At 51.9% G+C, this 17,339-nt stretch overlaps 2 protein-coding genes across 6 annotated transcripts in view; one reads left to right on the forward strand and one right to left on the reverse strand.

Moving 5' to 3' along the window:
- Nucleotides 1-15,378, reverse strand: part of Anp32a (acidic nuclear phosphoprotein 32 family member A) — a 38,617-nt gene extending 23,239 nt beyond the window's left edge. The window contains exon 1 of one of the 2 annotated variants that reach the window (XM_075965581.1): nt 15,165-15,378. In XM_075965581.1, the coding sequence (XP_075821696.1) occupies nt 15,165-15,218 (54 nt within the window). In that variant the 5' untranslated portion in view covers nt 15,219-15,378. Of the gene's footprint in view, nt 1-14,469; nt 14,607-15,164 lie in introns of those variants that run through there. The other variant, XM_075965580.1, reaches the window with a different exon arrangement.
- LOC142845952 (uncharacterized) lies at nt 12,119-16,627 on the forward strand. 4 transcript variants are annotated; one of them, XM_075965584.1, is made up of 4 exons: nt 12,119-12,761; nt 13,150-13,584; nt 14,302-14,359; nt 14,490-16,627. In XM_075965584.1, the coding sequence occupies exons 1-2, from the start codon at nt 12,225-12,227 to the stop codon at nt 13,156-13,158; spliced, it is 546 nt and encodes a 181-aa protein (XP_075821699.1). In that variant the 5' UTR covers nt 12,119-12,224; the 3' UTR covers nt 13,159-13,584; nt 14,302-14,359; nt 14,490-16,627. The 4 variants fall into 4 exon arrangements, with proteins under 4 accessions (XP_075821699.1, XP_075821700.1, XP_075821698.1 ...); XM_075965585.1 differs by having other exon boundaries at nt 13,150-14,153; nt 14,490-14,500; XM_075965583.1 differs by having other exon boundaries at nt 13,150-14,359.
- Nucleotides 16,628-17,339: the final 712 nt, after the last annotated feature.

A 17,339-nucleotide genomic window follows, 5' to 3' on the forward strand; every position in this document is an offset into this window, starting at 1 on the left:
CACTGTAACCCCAGGGTAGATGCGAGTTTGGTGGCGCACACCTTTAATCCCAGCACTCAGTAGGCAGAGGCAGGCAGGCATCTCTGAGTTCAAGATCGGGCTAGACTATGGGACAGCCAAGGCGACACAGAAAAACCTGGTCTCAAAAGAAGGAAGGAAGACAGGAAGGAAGGGAGGGAGGGAGGGAGGGAGGGGGGGGAGGAGGAAGGAAGGAAGGAAGGAAGGAAGGAAGGAAGGAAGGAAGGAAGGAAGGAAGGAAGGAAGTTCGTTAGTTCAGGGTAGGCTAGTGGTTACCAAAATGGGTGAAATTTCCATCCAGACAGAGAAAGACTAACTTAAAAGTAGTTAGTCTTGCCTGGAAGGATGGCTGCTAGATACAGATGTGGTCACAGTCCACTCCCTCCAACACACCCAGCCACAGCTGACAAGGTACATTAACAAAGGCATTTCAAAGTTCAGATCATTCAAGGTATAAGCCCTAAAAGGATAACAAGACATTCTGGGATGGCAAGATCCTGCCTAGGGCTGGTGTGAACAGAATACTGGCCAGCTTGCCTGGCGGTGGCGGTGCACACTTTTAATCCCAGCACTTGGGAGGCAGAGGCTAGAGGATCTCTGTGAGTTCAAGGCCAGCCCGGTCTACAACAGCTAGTTCCAGGACAGGCTCCAATGCTACAGAGAAACCCTTTCTCAAAAAGCCAAAAAACAAAACAACAATAAAAATACTGTCCAGCTGGGATGTCAACGTCATTTCCCACTTCTCTATCAGTTCACTTAGATCACCCCGATTGTGTGCATCTGTCCTACCCCCGCTCTCCTCCCTCTGCCTCCTTGAACTCCTGATACTCCTGCCTCAGCCTCCCAATGCTGGAACTACAGACACACCTGGTCTTGCATAGTACTATAATTGATCCCAGGGTTCTGTGCATGCGAGGCAAGAACTGCCATTGAGCTACATCTGGGCTCCTTTTACCTTTTAATAAACCTAAGTATCACTAATGGAACGCACTCTGTGATCCATTCGGGTCTTACTCTTGCCATCCTCTTGCCCCAGACCCCTATGCTCTGTATTACAGGTCCTGACATCTTATTCTCCTGGGGTCACAGGTGTCCTTTGGGAGATGAGAGTAAAGACATTTCTGAGCAGCTGGGTCTTAAGCTACCAATCCAGCAGAGATTATTATACTGTCCCCAGACCTGCACTGTTTGCCATATGGGAAATGCCAGGCAAGCCGCATAAAACTGCTTAATGACATCACATACCAGCCAGGAGCTGCGCCACTGGGACATCCATGCCCACAACCTCATGGTGCTAATGCAGTTAGGAAATACAGGTCTGTGAGCTGGTGCAGAGCCCTGCCTCCTGCCCCGCCCAAGATCTAACCTGGCCAGGGTCTAAGGGTCACTGGTCAAGCTCTGGGACACACGGGAACTTGTCCTGTGCCACTCCTAAAACTGGCCACTGGAGTAGAGAGAAAGTTCCGGGATACTTTCAGGAAACAAACATATGCCCTGAACCCAGTATCCTTGTGGCTTAAGAGGACAGCCTGCAGAGCTGGAGAGATGGCTTAGAGGTTAAGAACACTGGCTTTTCTTCCAGAGGTCCTGAGTTCAATTCCCAGCAACCACATGGTGACTCACAGCCATCTATAATGAGATCTGGTGCCCTCTTCTGGCGTGCAGGCAGAACACCGAATACATGATCAATAAATCTTTTTTAAAAAAATTAAAAAAAAAAAACAACAAAACAGCCTGCATTCCAATCGGGCTCCTGCCACCCCATCCCAATCAGCAAACTAGAGTGTTGCTCTAGAAACCGCCCCAGACTCATGGATGCACCCTGAAGAACAGATACACCGACACTCACTCAAAACATGTCTGCAACAGAGTCACAAACTAGATGGTGTTCAGAGTGGAGCTGTTTGTTATGGCTGCAGGCCAGGCTCTGCAGAAGCTTCCCCAGCCTCCCAGAGCCAGCTGGGAAAGCCGGCACGCTGACAGCCCCTTATCCTAGGCAATGCCCAATCCTCATGGCAAGGGAAGACCTGCAGTACAGGAAGGCCAGTTCCTAGTCCCGAATGCGGATGGGGGCCCTTCCCACAGGCAGCTGGGCAGGAGGCTGAGAAGCACCTCTGCCACCAGCTGCGGGGGAATCACCCTGGATCCTGCACACCCTCAGTATGCTCCCTTGGCAAATGTACCACGAAGAACTGACCACAAACTCCCATGAGGTACCACGGAAGTCCACCGGGGAGAAAGACTGCTTGTGGCCTCTCATCCCAGATGCCACCTTGACAGCGGCAGAGGGCTCCCTCTCTCCAGTGGGTCCCGGAGGACCTCCTGGGGAAGGGGCCTCTGGGGAGCTGCATGAAAGATAAAGGATGAGAAGCCCACAACTCTGGAGAAACAGAAGGGTTGGCACCCTGGGACAGCTGCTGTAGAAAAGGCCAGCCAGGCAGAGTCTCATCCCCTAGAGTCCCAGACCGAGCAGAACACGCCTGAAGCTGCCTGTGTCCGTACAGTCCCACCTCAACACAAGCCAGAGGCTCTTCCCTTTTCTCAGGTCTCCCATCTGCTTTGGGGCTAAGTGTGAGGTCCCTTCTGAGTAGGAGGACTTCCTCCTACCACACAGCAGACAATCAGCACAGCTCTCTTCAGCGTGGCTGGCTCCCTGAACAGCGCCTTCGCCCCTCGGGGAGAATCTAGCCCTCAGGCTCTACCTCATCCACCTGGTGCAAACCATCATCATTCATCCTGGACGCAGACCCTAGAAAAAGGGCATGGGTGTCATTGCCACTCTATGGCACTGGTAACTGAGGTGCAGAAGGGACCTGCCGACATCCTGAAGACACTGCCTCCTGCATCTGATTGCTTGCACCCAGTAGCCCTGCTTTCTTCCCAAAGGCCTGCTGACCCATTCATTCCTCTGGGACTAAGGAACGACCCCCAGTGCTGCGTGCACATTCATGTGGCTCAACATCTGATGTCTGAGGTCTTTCTTCCTTGATTGCACTCCATCTAGTTTTCTGAACAGGGCCTCTCACTGAATCTGGAGCTCTCTCTCGATGACTGGGCTAGGCTGGCCAGCCAATGAGGTTAGGGATTCTCCTGTTTCCACCCACCCCCAGCACTAGTATCACAGATAGGTACTACTATGCCCAGCTTTTTTTATGGGTGCTGAGGATCTGACCCCTGATGTTTGCATGGCAGGCATCTCCCCGACTGAGCCCAGGCCCCAGTCCACCTGGGTCATACTCTAGTAGCATCAGCCTCGTGGGACACAGGTACATAAACCCCACAAGAATGGTAGGCAGAACGTGGGCATGTTTAAACTGGGCATGAATGCATGGTGGGGGAGGGAGACACAGGCCAAGGAATGGGTCCTTGCATCTCAGCACATTAAAGCCTGGACCATTCTTTAGTTCCGTTTTCCTCTTTGACTTCCATTAAACATGCATCTTCCCACCTGCTGAACAGTTCTGCACCCTGCTTCAATGTGGCCACACCCAACTGTGCCTTCAAGTGCCCCTTATCCCCTCGAGCTTTCTAAAAATACATGGACTCAAGTACCACCCAGAGACAGACTCGGCAGTTGGGGTAGAGCCTGGGAAGTTCCTCAGACACTCCCCTGGTAGTTCTGATACCCAGATGAGGCTGCAATCTGAGTCACTAACCATATTCTTTCCTCCTGTCTATCACTCAAGCTCTACCGCAAGACACAGGCATCAGCACCCTCTGCAATCGAGTCCTCCTACACCTCTGCCCCACCCAAGCCACCCAGGACTTAGGGACAGAATGCAGTTCAATAAGCTCGCTGTGCAAATTGCTTAGGGGAAGCCAGCCTTATTCTGGATGCCAGTGCTTTGGACACGGCTGACGGACAGGGAACATGACTGTGGGGTCATGACATGTTGGCCTCCTGCAAGGTCAAGGTGAGCTGGTTACAGAGAGTCCCTGCCCCAGATGTCTGATCCCTCTAAATTGACTAGAACAGACTCTTGCCTCCACCCTGCCAGTCCTCTTCCCCTCCACAATCCTCATGACTTTTGCAGACAGGCAGCTGGATGGAGAAATCCAGGCCTGGCCCCTGTGGCTGGCTGCAGAGTCAGAATGTGTGCACGCGCGCGCGCACACACACACACACACACACCAGCCATCTGAGCCTCATTCTTCCCTTCCATTGCCGATCTACCAGCCTGAAGCAGACCCATCCCTGGTGATGTTCTCAGACAAAGAAAAGCAAGAGGGGTAGCAGAGTGAATCTGCACACACAGACCTGATCAATGAAGCTGCCACACAGCAGTGGCCATTGGTGAGCTTGGTTGGTACCTTAGGCAGGCTGGCTTACTTGTGGGACTGTGACTGTCCCCCACCGGCCCCCCCATGCCAGGGCTAGGAAAATCATCACATACACAGTGTTTGGCATGGTATGGGCACTTCTTTTATAACCTGGACTTTTATAACCAAGTTAAAAATAAAGGAAGCAAGCCAGGTGTGATGGCACAAACCTTTAGTCATAGCACTGAGATGGTAAAGGAAGGCAAATCTCTGAGAGTTCCAGGCCAGCCAGGACTACATAGTGAGATCCTGTCTTAAAAAGAGAGAGAGCCAGGCGGTGGTGGCGCACGCCTTTAATCCCAGCACTCGGGAGGCAGAGGCAGGTGGATCTCTGTGAGTTCGAGACCAGCCTGGTCTACAGAGCTAGTTCCAGGACAGGCTCCAAAGCCACAGAGAAACCGTCTCAAAAAAAACCCGAGAGAGAGAGAGAGAGAGAGAGAGAGAGAGAGAGAGAGAGAGAGAGGGAAAGGAGCTGGAGGGATGGCTCAATGGTTGGTTAAGAGGTTCCAGAAGACAGGGGTTCAATTCCCAGCACCGACATGGCAACTCACAACTGTCTGTAACTCCAGTTCCAGGGAATCTGACACCATTACATCAATGCACATAAAATAACTTTAAAAAAGAAAAAAAAGGGAAGGAAGGAAGAATATTTTGATGCTGATTCTTAACTGTCCAGGATAATCCACTTGGTTCAGGGAAGAAATATCACTACTCTGAATATTTTGTAAGTGTCTACTTCATTTCTGTTCTTTGAAGTATTTAGTGCATGCTTCTAAGTAATCAGTCCATAATTAAAATCAGAAAAGTAGTTGGGTGCAGTGGCACACACCTAGGCTGATGCAGGAGCATGATGAGTCTCTGAATTCAAGGCCTGCCATGGCAATGTAGCAAGGTCACCATGTCTCAGAAAAGGGGGAGGAGTGGGGTGCATGGTGGCATACATCTGTAACCCTAGCATTTCCAAAGCTGAGGCAGAAGAACCACAAACTGAGGGCTATCTTGGGCTACCACAGTGACAGCCTATCTCAAAAAATTAAAAATAAAAACAATGACTAGGTGTGGTTACATGTATCTATAATCTCATTACTTGGGAAGCTGAGGCAGGACAACTGCCTCAAGTTCAAGGTTGGCTTGGGTTATGTAGGAACCTGGAAGTTTCTGTACAAAGTCAGATAATCAAACAGCATCAGATGGTGAGAAACAAAAAGAACAAAACAAGAGGAAGGTAGGAATTCTAGCATTGGGAGTCTAACCTTTTAACTCCTAAAAGAAATTGGAAAAACAAAACAAAACAAAAAAAACTGGAAGTCCCGTGCTGGGCCGAGAGATTGCACAGCACCCACCCTAAGACACCTCCATCAGAAACTCCCACAATCATCCGGGTTGCTAGCTCCAGTCTGCCAGACAGCTGGTGTTAAGAAGAAACCAGTCCATGTAAGTAGCGTAGGGCCTTCACTCCAACACTAGGAGAATGCTTGCTTGCCAAGTGTGGGTACATTGCAAAGCTCTGGGGATACCCCAGGGTGAAGGAAACCCAGGTCCCGTAAAGCACCCAGCACACTGGCTTTTCCTCAAGGGAAAGAGATGCTAATTAACAGGGCTAGGAATGTGCAATTACAAGGGAACATTCTTTGAAAGTTTTACAACAAAAACATCCAACCTAGACCCTCCCCGGAAGGAAAGGGAGGAGAGAATCAGCAACTCTGAAGGGAGTGGTTTGGATTCGGGTGGAGGGGAAAAGGTGCTACTGAGGCCCAAGTGAGAGCAAAGAGCAGCTAGAAAGCCAGCAGGGGCTGAGCCACGTGGACCTTGCTGATCTTACTGAAGACTTAGAGTTTATCCGAATGGTGAATTTTACAAGCTGGATGGCAAAAACTAAAACAAAACCCCCCTAAAACAAACAAACAAACAAGAAAAAAAAAACAAGTAAAACACATCATCTGTGCTTTGATAAGATCGTTTTGGCTAAAGTTGGAAGCTTAGCTTCAAAGAGACCAGAACTGTGTCGTGGGGAGGCCAACTGGAATAGAATAAGACAGTTGTAAATAGGACATGTGGTGGGTGGAAAGAAGGGGTGGGCAAACAGGGTATATAGAGGTACCCTCTGGACTTGCGTGCAGGGTGCTGCTGGGACACCCAGGTGGCCTGTGGCTGAGCAGTAAACATCACAGCCCAGGCACTCAGTATCTGCAGGTATCAATCTGTGAGAAGATGTCTTAGGGAAGGAGCATAGAATAAAGGGGGCCCAAGTCCCACATTCAACTGAGTTAAACATGCTAGGCACTTGAGAAGTGGCCAAAAAAACCATAGAGGGCATGTCCAGAAAGACATAATGATAAATCTCACAAAAGCCTAGGACTCCAAACACTGCAAGAGTCAAGGGAGAAAAGGAATGAGTGTTGACAGATCCCCGGAGCTATAAACCGGAAGCAGCTACTTAGAGAGGAGACAGGGATGGTAAATGCAGTTACAGAGGAGACAGGGGACAGCAGCTGCGGAGGGGCGCAGCTCAGTAAGGGGTCTGCCTTTTTGTTTTGTTTGAGTCAAGTTCGACTGTGTAGCCCAGGCTGAGTGTGATACTCCTGTCTCAACCTCTGGATTGCTAGTGCTGTTCAGGCTCAGCTCTAAGACCAACCACAGAAGTATCCTCAGCTAGAAAAGAATCTAGAGAGAGAGCAAGCAGGAAAGATGGAGAGATGGCTCAGCGGCAAAATAAAGGTGACTGCTACCAACCCTGACGGACAAGTTTACTTCCCAGGACCCACGTGGTTGGAGGATAGAAGCAACTCCTCCAATTGTCCTTTGATCTCCCGAGCATCACACACACACACACACACACACACACACACACAGACACACACGCACATGCACAGAGGGCTGAAGATACACATCACCCTCTATAGATGGTGGGAAGGCAGTGCAGGGCTGAGGGCTGGGCTGCGGCTCTGCAATGCTGCAGCTGCTTCTGAACCAGTGGGTTCTAAGGTGGCGCAGAACTGCTCCCTCTGGCAAGTTGGCACCTTCGGATTCTAACTGCTTTTCTTACACAAACAAATACTACTTACTTTAATGTAAGTCACGCTTCTCTCTCTCTTTCTATGTGTGTGTGCAATGTGCCCAAGTGTGTGTACTCAGGGGACAACGACAGATGCTGGTCCTTGAATTCCACCAGGTTTGAGCCAGGGTCTGTTGTTTTTCTGTTGCATAGAGCAAGCTTCCAGACACGGTCTTGTCTGTTTCCAGCTCTCTGGAGCCCTGGATTACGGATACTCATGCCACACCTCCAAACCCCCAGCTTTTATGTGGGTCACAAGGATTTGAACTCAAGTCAAGGCAATGTGGCAAGTGCGTTAGCACAGAGCCATCTTCCTACCCTCATTTCTTTCTTCTTTTCTTTTTTTTTAAAGTGACTGCCAGCTACCACAATCTAGCAAAGCAGCAGCAGTGTTTATGGTGCTCGAGACTGTTGGTAAGTACTATGACAGCCTCATTTTCAAGACTGCTAGACACTGAGGGGAGGGAAGGGACTTGCCCAAGCACTGGAAGTGACAGAGACAGGCACACACCAGGTACCCTTCTCTGAAACTTTCTGACTCAGTGGAAGCAAGTGTGGGTGTCCTTCATAGCGTACAGCATAAGAAGGTCTAGGGACGCGGTAGCAAAGAGCACCGGCATAGCCAAGAACTCTGGCAGGCACCCATCTAGGATAGGCACTTAAGCTAATGACTACTTTTACCATGAGGTTGTCTGTGGGGGTAGACAAGAGGAACCTGAGCAGTTGGGGACTAGGGGACCCGGCAGTGGGCTGCTATGAAATTGAGAAAAGCATAGTTGCCTCACTGCAGAGAAAATACACGGCTCTGACGGGCAGCTCTAGTCCCACACCAAACCACAAAACAGTTGAAGGAGTTTTAATATGCAACTTTTAATTTTAAGCTAGCATATTTTCTTTTCAACAAATCAAAAGTGTTCGTGTTTCTAAAATATGTATATACATACATATATGCTCAGCAACAGTATGGATCACTAGTGGGTTCAAAAAGTCTGAATATCACTGAGCTAATTCAGCCTCCCCATGTTATTTATCTGGACAGGGTTTTATATATTATGTAGCACAGGCTAACCTTGAACTCGGTATGTAGTTAAGGATGGCCTTTAACTTCTGATTTTCCTGCCTCCAGCCCTGAAGTGCTGGAATGGCATCTGGTTTATCCGGAAAACAGAACCTAGAGATCTGTCTATTCTAGCCAAGCACTCTAGTGAGTTACACACCCCCAGACCTAAACAACACCCCTTCATTTTAGAAGGTGAGAAGACAGAATTCGAACAACTTGGCCAACTCAAGTTAATGACAAAGCTGAGCGAGCGGGATTCGAGTCTAAGGGTTTTCAATAATCTCCTCACTAAACCAGATTCTCAAAATGCAAATCCCTCTGGGAGAGGGGCAGGGACTATAATCCACACCAGAGTAAGTAATCACTAGAGTGGAGTTATCTTTTAAGCCCGCTGCCTGGAGCCAGTTTGGTAAAGAAAATGGTAGTGGAGGGGGGGGAGGGGAGCATGGAGCTAAAACATAATCAATTTGAACCCCCCCAGCACTTGCCCCTCCCCCACCGTGCTGTGGGGTAGGACAGAGGACAGGACAGAATGAAGACACTACTATCATCCGGGCAATTGACTCCATACAAGGAGGCTGTTTCCGTGTCTGAGAAGGTAGATGAAGGCCACGCTGCTTTGCTCATGTAGCTTCAACCAATTTTATTACATGAGATGTTCTGAATAATTACCTCTGTTCCAGTCAGAAGCCCTTTCTCTCACCCAAACACACGGGCTGTTCAGTACTCGTATAACTCCACTCCACTGTAAGATAAGACTCATGTCAAGTTCGTGGCTCTCTGCCTGTCTATAGGAAGCAAGTGCTGGGCAGTGGTGGAGAGCAGGTCCTAGGAGATACAGTCCCAAAGTGAATGTCTCCAAGTCAGACAGAATTCAGGCCGGAATGCTGGACTAAGTTCATTCCATCAGACCCCAACCACAGACACAGCTCTGGGCTCTGAAGAGGGGTGCGCAGTTGATGTAAACACCACAGCTCCCAACTCCGCAGTGTGGAGTCAGCACTGAGTCAGGGGCCTTTCCCATACTCTCTAAGTAGGAAGAAGGGTGGCTATCTGTAGAAGTCTCAAGTAAGTCACCTGAGAGGCTGTCCTTAGTCAAGGGAGGGGACAGGGTCTGAAAGGACTGTCGGGAGCTTCACAGTCCACTTTCCAAGTAGTAAACTTCACCAAGAAAGAAAATCGAGAGCCGGGCAGTGGTGGCATACGCCTTTAATCCCAGCACTCAGGAGGCAGAGGCAGGCGGATCTCTGTGAGTTCGAGGCCAACCTGGTCTACAAGAGCTAGTTCCAGGACAGGCTCCAAAGCTACTGAGAAACCCTGTCTCAAAAAAGCCAAAAAAAAAAAAAAAAAAAAAAAAGAAAGAAAGAAAGAAAAATTGAGAATACAACACAGGTGCTTTTATGACAAAACGATACAAATATCCCCGTAATTCTTTTATTGATCAAGTTCAAAACATAACGGGTATATTTTTTTTCTCCTGGTAATACAAGTCTGTTAAAGTGACAAGAGTAATCTGTAGGGACGAGGACTCAAAGGCTACTGCCCCAAATCAAACCCCTCAGTGTTTATACATACAAATTGTTTGCAACTCACGTGGCATTAAAGACAAGCCACTCAGCTGAAGTTCAGTGATCTGGTAGTAAACTTATACCCAGGGGGAGGAGCCCAGGAATCTACATTTCATCAGCTTCCCTGGTGATCTGGTAATATAGGTCATGTTTGGGCAGAACCACACAAACCTCTGTTCTCTACTGTCCACACAGATGGCCTCAGAGGTTGACTTCGAGCCCTAGGTGATCCATCCTCAGGGCAGGGAGCTTGTCTCTTCTGCTTTGCCCATCCCCAAGGAACTGCAGGCAGGGTTCGGTGCCAAGTTCTAGGCAGGATTATCAGCAACTACACCCCAACACTAAAGACCTACCTATTCTGCCTAGAAGTTTTGTTCTTTCTGTAGAAAAGACTAATAAAAACAGGAAATGCATTATACCTAAGACCCCAAATAACTACTAGCTAAGAAGGGCTCCTGCTTGTTTTCTCATTACCCTAAAAGTGCACCCTGACATCAAAGAGGCCAGCTTCATCTCACCCTAAAACGATATATGTTTATTTATATGCGAAACCAAGGTAAGGCTTCCCCTTAAAATGCCTACTCACCCACCCTGCCTGCGTCTGTCCCACCTAAAGCTAACAGGAAGCCATGCTTTGTTTCAGTGTCCAACAAACTCCAAGCCACCCTCTTGCTAATAAGGTGGCATTAACTCCAAGGCTGGAGAAGAAAAAACCCTTCCCTATGGTGCTTTACATACAACGAGTAATGGGGCTTCAACGCAGTACAGAAGCTGAATACAACCAATGAGTTAGAATCCGGGTTCTGCACTGTCCGTGACCTGGAGCTTTGTCTCGACTTCCTTACATTTAATATAGGAATAACGACAGTACCTAACATAGTGCCCTTGTGAGGATTAATTAACAGATGTGTGTAATCCACTTAGCAACATGCCAGACACAGTAAGAGGCTATGTAAGCATCCGCTATTATTGTTGGAGTTGTTAGTTATTGTAAAGCTCCAGGACGCCATCAGTTATCCCTCACCACTCCCCAGCATCAGAGACTATACAAATCAAACCAATTTTGTTACTTACTGAGAAAGCAGCACTGTCTCCGTCTTACAGGACATATGTGCAAAGCTTTGGAGGTAAACTGAGGTAACCTGTCCCAGACCACAGGTTAGCCTGTAGCTGGTGAACTCGAAGCCAGGTCTGTGTGGTTTCAGAAGCCAGCCTCACCATGGCTTCAGATTCAAAACAAGCAGCAAGCAGCAGGGGCTGCCGGTCACAAGGCTCAACTGATCACCACCACCACACCAAGGTCTCACTCAGTCCTCTGCCCCTGAATCCCTGCTTGGCTTGCATAAATTGGAGCAAATACCGAGCCACTTGGACCCAATTAGGTAGTAAGTCAGCCTGGAAAAAAAAAAGCATGCAGTGCATTCCAGAGGTCAAAGTAGACGCTGGCTCGGATGGCAGCCTATGCCGGACACTTCCATGGAAGTTAGTCTCTGCCTGTAGACACCAGCCTAACAGTCAGGGAGGTGCCTACCACACACTTGAGTCCCATATCCGGACCAGCATTGGGAACAAATTGCCTGAGTCTTAAGTCAACACAAAAAGACAGTTTACTTTTTTTTTTTTAAAAGGAAAGTCCTATTTCTCTTTCGGTTTAGGGTAACGGTTACTATGTAGTTAGCTACCTTCCCCGCCAAAACAAAAAGGCGGGTGGGAGAGGGCCAAGGATAAATAGCGAGAGCTCCCCCAGCCTGCAGGGTGCTGCGACACCCACCTGAAACTCGACCAACCTTTCTAGAGCCCGGCCCCGGAGGGCGTTTCCCCCAGCGCACCCGACAACTCGTTCCTCCCGGGTAGGAGGCCGACGCCCTCAACTTCGGTTAGGGACACTAGACTGACGAGCCAGAGCCCCTCCCGTCCTCCAGTTTCATCCTCACCCCCCAATCACCACCCTATCATTTCCGCCGAAGGCGCAAACACCAGGGCGACCGCTCCATCTTCAAGGCCACCTTTCGCTACGTGCAGTCGCGATCGCAGCGGGAGCCACGGCGGAAAACCGAGCTGGGCGGGGGGGGGGGGGGGGGAGGCAGGGAGTAGAGGTGGGAGGACGGGGGCGCTTGCTAAGGAGACGGTCACCTTCTCAGGGCTGCGATAGCTTTGGGATCCTTAGATCCCGGGCGTGGGGCCGGAGCCTCCATAAGACCGAATGGAAAAGTGGGGAGGGGGTGTCCCTGGGGCCAGCTCCCCCAGAAGCCACCTCGCTGGAGGGCAGCCGTCGGGACGACGGCGCAAGCCTCTCACCCCCCCCCCCCCGAGCGACAACAGCCACGGTGACAAAATGGCAGCTCGGCGCCCGACAGGCGAGCCACCGGCACAGCGCCGGGGACGGCTGCCCCTGCACCCCGAGAATGGCAGGCACCCTGGGGCTGGGTCTCCCGCTGGCTTAGCAGTGCAAATGGCGAGGACAGACAGTGGCCCGCAGGTCCGAGAGGGTCGAGGGCCCCCGGCCCGCCGCGCCCTCTCCAGACCGGATCCCCAGGCCCGCGCCGCCGGGCTTCTGCAGCGCCTGTGCGCGCCCGGGTCCCCTCCAGTGGGCACCAGGGTCCCCGCCGAGCCGGGTCCGCGGCCTCCGTGGGGGAGGGGCGGGCCGCCGGCGCCCCGGGAAACATGGCTGCTCGTCCTAGTTCGGCGGCGTCGCGGCCACCAGTCCCCGAGATGCGACTTGGGAGAGAGGTTGCAGAAGGTGGGTGCGTGGGGGGAGGGGGACTCTGGGGAGGGAGGCTCCCAAGAACGATCTGTTTTCCAAAAACGTTTATTTGAAAAAGCAAAAAAAAAAAAACCCAGAAAAACAACAACAAAAAAGCCAGTTCCTCCTCCCCCACCCCTTTTGTCCCTCTTTCGAGAGCTTTCTGCCCTCCCCTCCCCCATGAGCAGCAAGTGCCCCCTCCCCCGCCACCCGCGCGCCCCACCCCGCTAGGAGCCCCGGGGCCGAGGCGAGTGGGCCGCGGACTCGCGACGAGGGGGCGAAGCGTGAGAAATCGCGCCCAGCCCAGAGCGCCCGCCCCTCCCCCAGCGCACACACTCGGGGAAGTTTAAAGAGCCGGTTCGACCCGCTTTCCGTTTCACTCCAGGTTGGCTAGTACTGTGGATCACTCGGTCCGGCCCAGCGCTTATGCGCACCTACTCGCCGCGACCCCGAAGCCCCCCAACTACGTACAGGGGTCCTCCGGAAAGTACGCGGGAAGCCCGCGTCCGGCCCCTTCCCCCAGCACCACACCCAGCCCCCTCCACCCTCGGGATCGGGCACCGGGACTGGGTCAGGACGCCACCGGCCAAGCCCGGCGGCCCCGCGACAAGTCTTGCAGCTAGCGGCGCCCCCTCCTCCCCGCCCTGCGCGCCATAAGGCTGTAGCACGTCTCCAGTGCACAGCTGCGTGAGGATGGGCGGACGGCAGAAAGAAGCTTGTTTTCAAAAGTCTTACTCAGGTTTGGAGGAACTAGGAGAATAGAGGAAGCGAGGCCTGCCTTTGTCAGGATTAGAGGGGCCAAGTGGCTGGGGGACGACAGGTCAGTGCAACGTACTGCGCGAAACCCCAACTCGCCCGACCCCCCGGACGCCCAGGCTGAACCTGGGATCTTCCCGCCCGCGAGCCCCTTCTCCCCACAACCGGGCCTTGAGGGGAAGCCGGCCAGGATTTCCACCTCTGACCCTAGGGTCTCTCAGATGGGCCAACTCGCAGACAACACGAGTGTGTGAAAGCGAGACGGAGACAAAAATAAACAGAAGCGTTCGAGTCACCCACCCACCCTCACTTCCCCTAGCAGTGGGCTCGCGCCCAGCCTGCTTGTTCCCACCGGTTAAGTTTCCTCCTGCCATACTCCCGCCGCTGCCCAATCCATAACGGCGACGGCCAGACGAACTGCCCATCCCAGAGCTGCGTGCCAGCCGTGCCTGCAAGAATGTAGACCCGACCGGTCCCCACAGCAGCACCAGCTCTGGGCACCTCGGGTCCTGATAAAGTTTCCCGTGCTCATTTATTAGCCAGGCGCCGAATGGCTGCCAGGGAGCCCACCCCGGGAGAAGCAGGGACCCGGAGGTGGGGTAGCTAGTGCCGATGGGGCATCAGGGTGCCAAGGTTGGCATCTGGGGAGAGAACCGGGGGGTCGGGGGCTCACCGGGACTCAGACTACGGGCAACTTACACTAGCGATCGCTCATGGTTGGGGAGGCGTGAGGATTATCTGAGCATTTGCACACTCCACAATCCCTCTCCCTCTTTCTAAGGTACCCCCTCCCATCTTCGGCGAGGAAGAAGGAAGAAAAGACAGCATCTGGCCCAAAGGTGGGGTGGAAAGAGTGAGAGAGAAAGAAGGAAGGCAGGCAGAGAAAGGGAGGGAGGGAGAGAAAGGGCGCGTTCACGAACACGACAAAGTTACAAATATGGCTCCCCACCTCTCGCCTCATCCCCGCAGAGAAACGAAGACGCGCTTTAAACTCGAGCCATCTCCCAACTCCGCAGCAGCCGGGTCCCCACGCGCTCTCCCCGGGGGCCTCGGGCCACATTGATCAGAAACTAAACCGGACTCGCGAATCCCAAAACTTATTGTGTGCGAGAGAAGGAGCGAGCGAAAGAGAGACGGCAAAGGGAGGGGGCAGGCGCGGGAGGGGGCGGAAAGAGGGGTACGTTTCTAAAATATAACACCCCTTTTTGTTGTTTAATCCAGGAGGCAGCCCATCTTCTCCTCCCCTCGATCATCTTTTCCATCCAGACGCGAGTCGTGGGAGCTGAGAGCTCGGACGAGGGTGAGATCGCCGCGTTCCCTCCGACCCGAACGCGTGCGCCCCGCCGGCCCCCCGTTGGGTGCACACTTGCACGCACACCCTCGCACCCATACCCGCACACGCGGGAGCACACGCACAGGTAGTCAGTCACACACCAAGGGCAGCGGCGGCGGTGGCCGGAACATGCTCCGATAGCATTGCAACCCCCCCCATCCAACCTTGCAATTCATTTGCAGTTCGACCCCAAACCCTACACCTCCCCGGAGCACCCCTCCATAAAAAAGTGCCTTCCCCCCAAACACACACGCACACATAACACAAAGTAGGAGAATGGACCGACAGAGATATTTTTGGCAAATGCTCACATCAGAGGGCGTCCTGTTCCGCAGCTCTAAATGAATCCGTTTGTCCATATCCATCTCTCGCGCTCTCTCTCGCTCTCTCTGCAGAGGATCCTGCGCCAGCGGAATTCAATCAATAAACCCCGAACCCACGGCCGCGCGTTTTAGGACTTTGAAGGCTCAACCAGCTCCGCTCGGTGCTCGAGCCCCCAGCACCCGTGGCGCACACTAACCTGATCGCCGTGGAGGCGGGATCTGCAGCTCCGGCGTGGAGCGGCGGCAGCACGAGCCAATCGAGTGGCGAGGCTTCGGATGCCAGCCAATGGTGGTGGTGGCGGCGGGGGGCAGGGTCCAATGGGCGGCCTGCGCAGCGGGCCAGGGAGGCTCAGCCATTTGGCTGTGGTGCCGGAGACGGACCCCTTTAGATACCCGGGTGTCCGAGGAGAAGCGCGGCTGCAGCTTGGTGGCTGCGCGCGGGGGGCGGGAGGGAAGGCAGGGCAGGTGCGTGGACCTGAAGGTTCGTGGCCGGGGGCGGGGCCGCAGGTGCGTGGACGCGGGAGGGGCGGGGTCCTTGCGGGGACATCCTCTGGGTACTTGGCGGGCGGACGAGGCCTGGGGCGCGCGGGCTCAGGGCAGGCCCAGAGAGGGCGCGCATTCTGGGGGCGCCCGAAGGACAGATCACACCCCAGGCTGCCCACTTGGCGCATCCCTTCGGACTGGGTCTACTCCCATTCCCGCAATTAAATAAGCAAATCTAAGCGCATGATGTTCCCATCTACCGGGATCTCGACCCAGAGGCTTGGCATTCTGATGCCCTGCCAGGACAGTCTTAACAGAAGCGATTCCCCGAGAGCCACCGGAGATCTTGTGTAGGGCAATAAATGAATGAAAAGGCCGCGGGTGCAGAACTGTATAGAATATTTAAAAATGCGAAAGGAAGGTGCTAGTAATTGCCGATTCTCAGAGCCGAGCATAATTTACGGGCTTTATAGGTTTTGTTGAGAGAGTGTTGCTCATTTCAATCCAATTGTCCACTAAAGTCGTTTGGTTAGATCTGAGTTGCCAAGGAGTCGCTAACTGGAGCACTTATCCAGGTCTTTCGGTTGCTTTGGGTTTTGTTTTTGTTTGACCACGTTACGTTTTTAAAGAGACCATAAAAGCCTTGGTTCTCACTGGGTTACCGCTTCTTATGGGCAACCCTGGGACCTGATGCACTGCGTGGATATCTGTGGCTGTGGACAAATGACGGGGATGACTGTCAACAGGGACCCATGTTTACCTTCATCCACACAACTGTATCGCAGTGTCCGTTTCCCTTCGTCTGCATTCTTCCGCAAACAGCCCAAGGTAGTTTTGTATTTTTGGATACACTGGAACTGAGCATTTTGTTCAGTAAGTTCTTTTAGATCAAATAATGAAGTTGAAGGCCGATAAATGTTTATTTTGAGTAACTGGAAGTACAATTAAAAACCTGTCATCTGGGTGAATATGGCATGACTTCTTTAAGTTGTTCATTTAACATTTCTTATCTTTAGATTCGGTTCATTTTTACGAGACTGTGTAACTGGAATTTTTCAATTGTTATCGGTTCCTTCTTAAAACGCAGCAGACTTCAAATTACCTCTTTGCCATTGAATCAGGTGGTATTTCTGGATATGATAGTTAATGTTTCTAAAGCAATAGCTTTTCATCACAAATATATTAAGAGGTTGTGGTGGGCAGAATCTATATAGCCAGGAGTCTTGAAGTTCCTGTTCTTTGGGGTAGTAAATGCTCGTTTGCTACTTAAACACTGAACTGTAGTTGAAGTCTCTGCTAACAGTGATGTTGTGGGAGAGTCCTTTCCGCAGGATTAACTCCTTCAAAAGTGCCCCCATTCTACCTCTGCTAAGCAGAAGCAAGTAACTCACGTGACAGGGACTGAAGAGAACTACCGTAGGATCCTACCCCCACCCCCACACACATACCCTTAATGGAGATTATACAGAAACGAAATTATGAAAAGGCAGGCGTTTCATGTGATCCAAGGAGAAACCCGACTACTACAGACTAAGTTAGAATAGAAAATAAAATGGTGACCTCATCACTGAAAGTATTAAATATAACTTATTTTTGGAGCACCTCACCTTTCCAAAGTTTGAATAACAGCTTTTGTATTTAGTGTCACAAAACTGAAAGATGACTTTTGCTGGATGTCAG

The sequence above is a fragment of the Microtus pennsylvanicus genome, chromosome 3 (genome assembly GCF_037038515.1).
Source record: "Microtus pennsylvanicus isolate mMicPen1 chromosome 3, mMicPen1.hap1, whole genome shotgun sequence".
Taxonomy (NCBI): Eukaryota; Metazoa; Chordata; class Mammalia; order Rodentia; family Cricetidae; genus Microtus; species Microtus pennsylvanicus.

Bases quoted from the DNA above. Each gene is read 5' to 3' on its own strand.
- LOC142845952 (XM_075965582.1), top strand. From the start codon at position 12,225: ATGGAAAAGTGGGGAGGGGGTGTCCCTGGGGCCAGCTCCCCCAGAAGC. The intron at 12,766-14,741 runs GTGCGTGGGGGG...TGTTTAATCCAG, and splicing joins AGAGAGGTTGCAGAAGGTGG to GAGGCAGCCCATCTTCTCCT.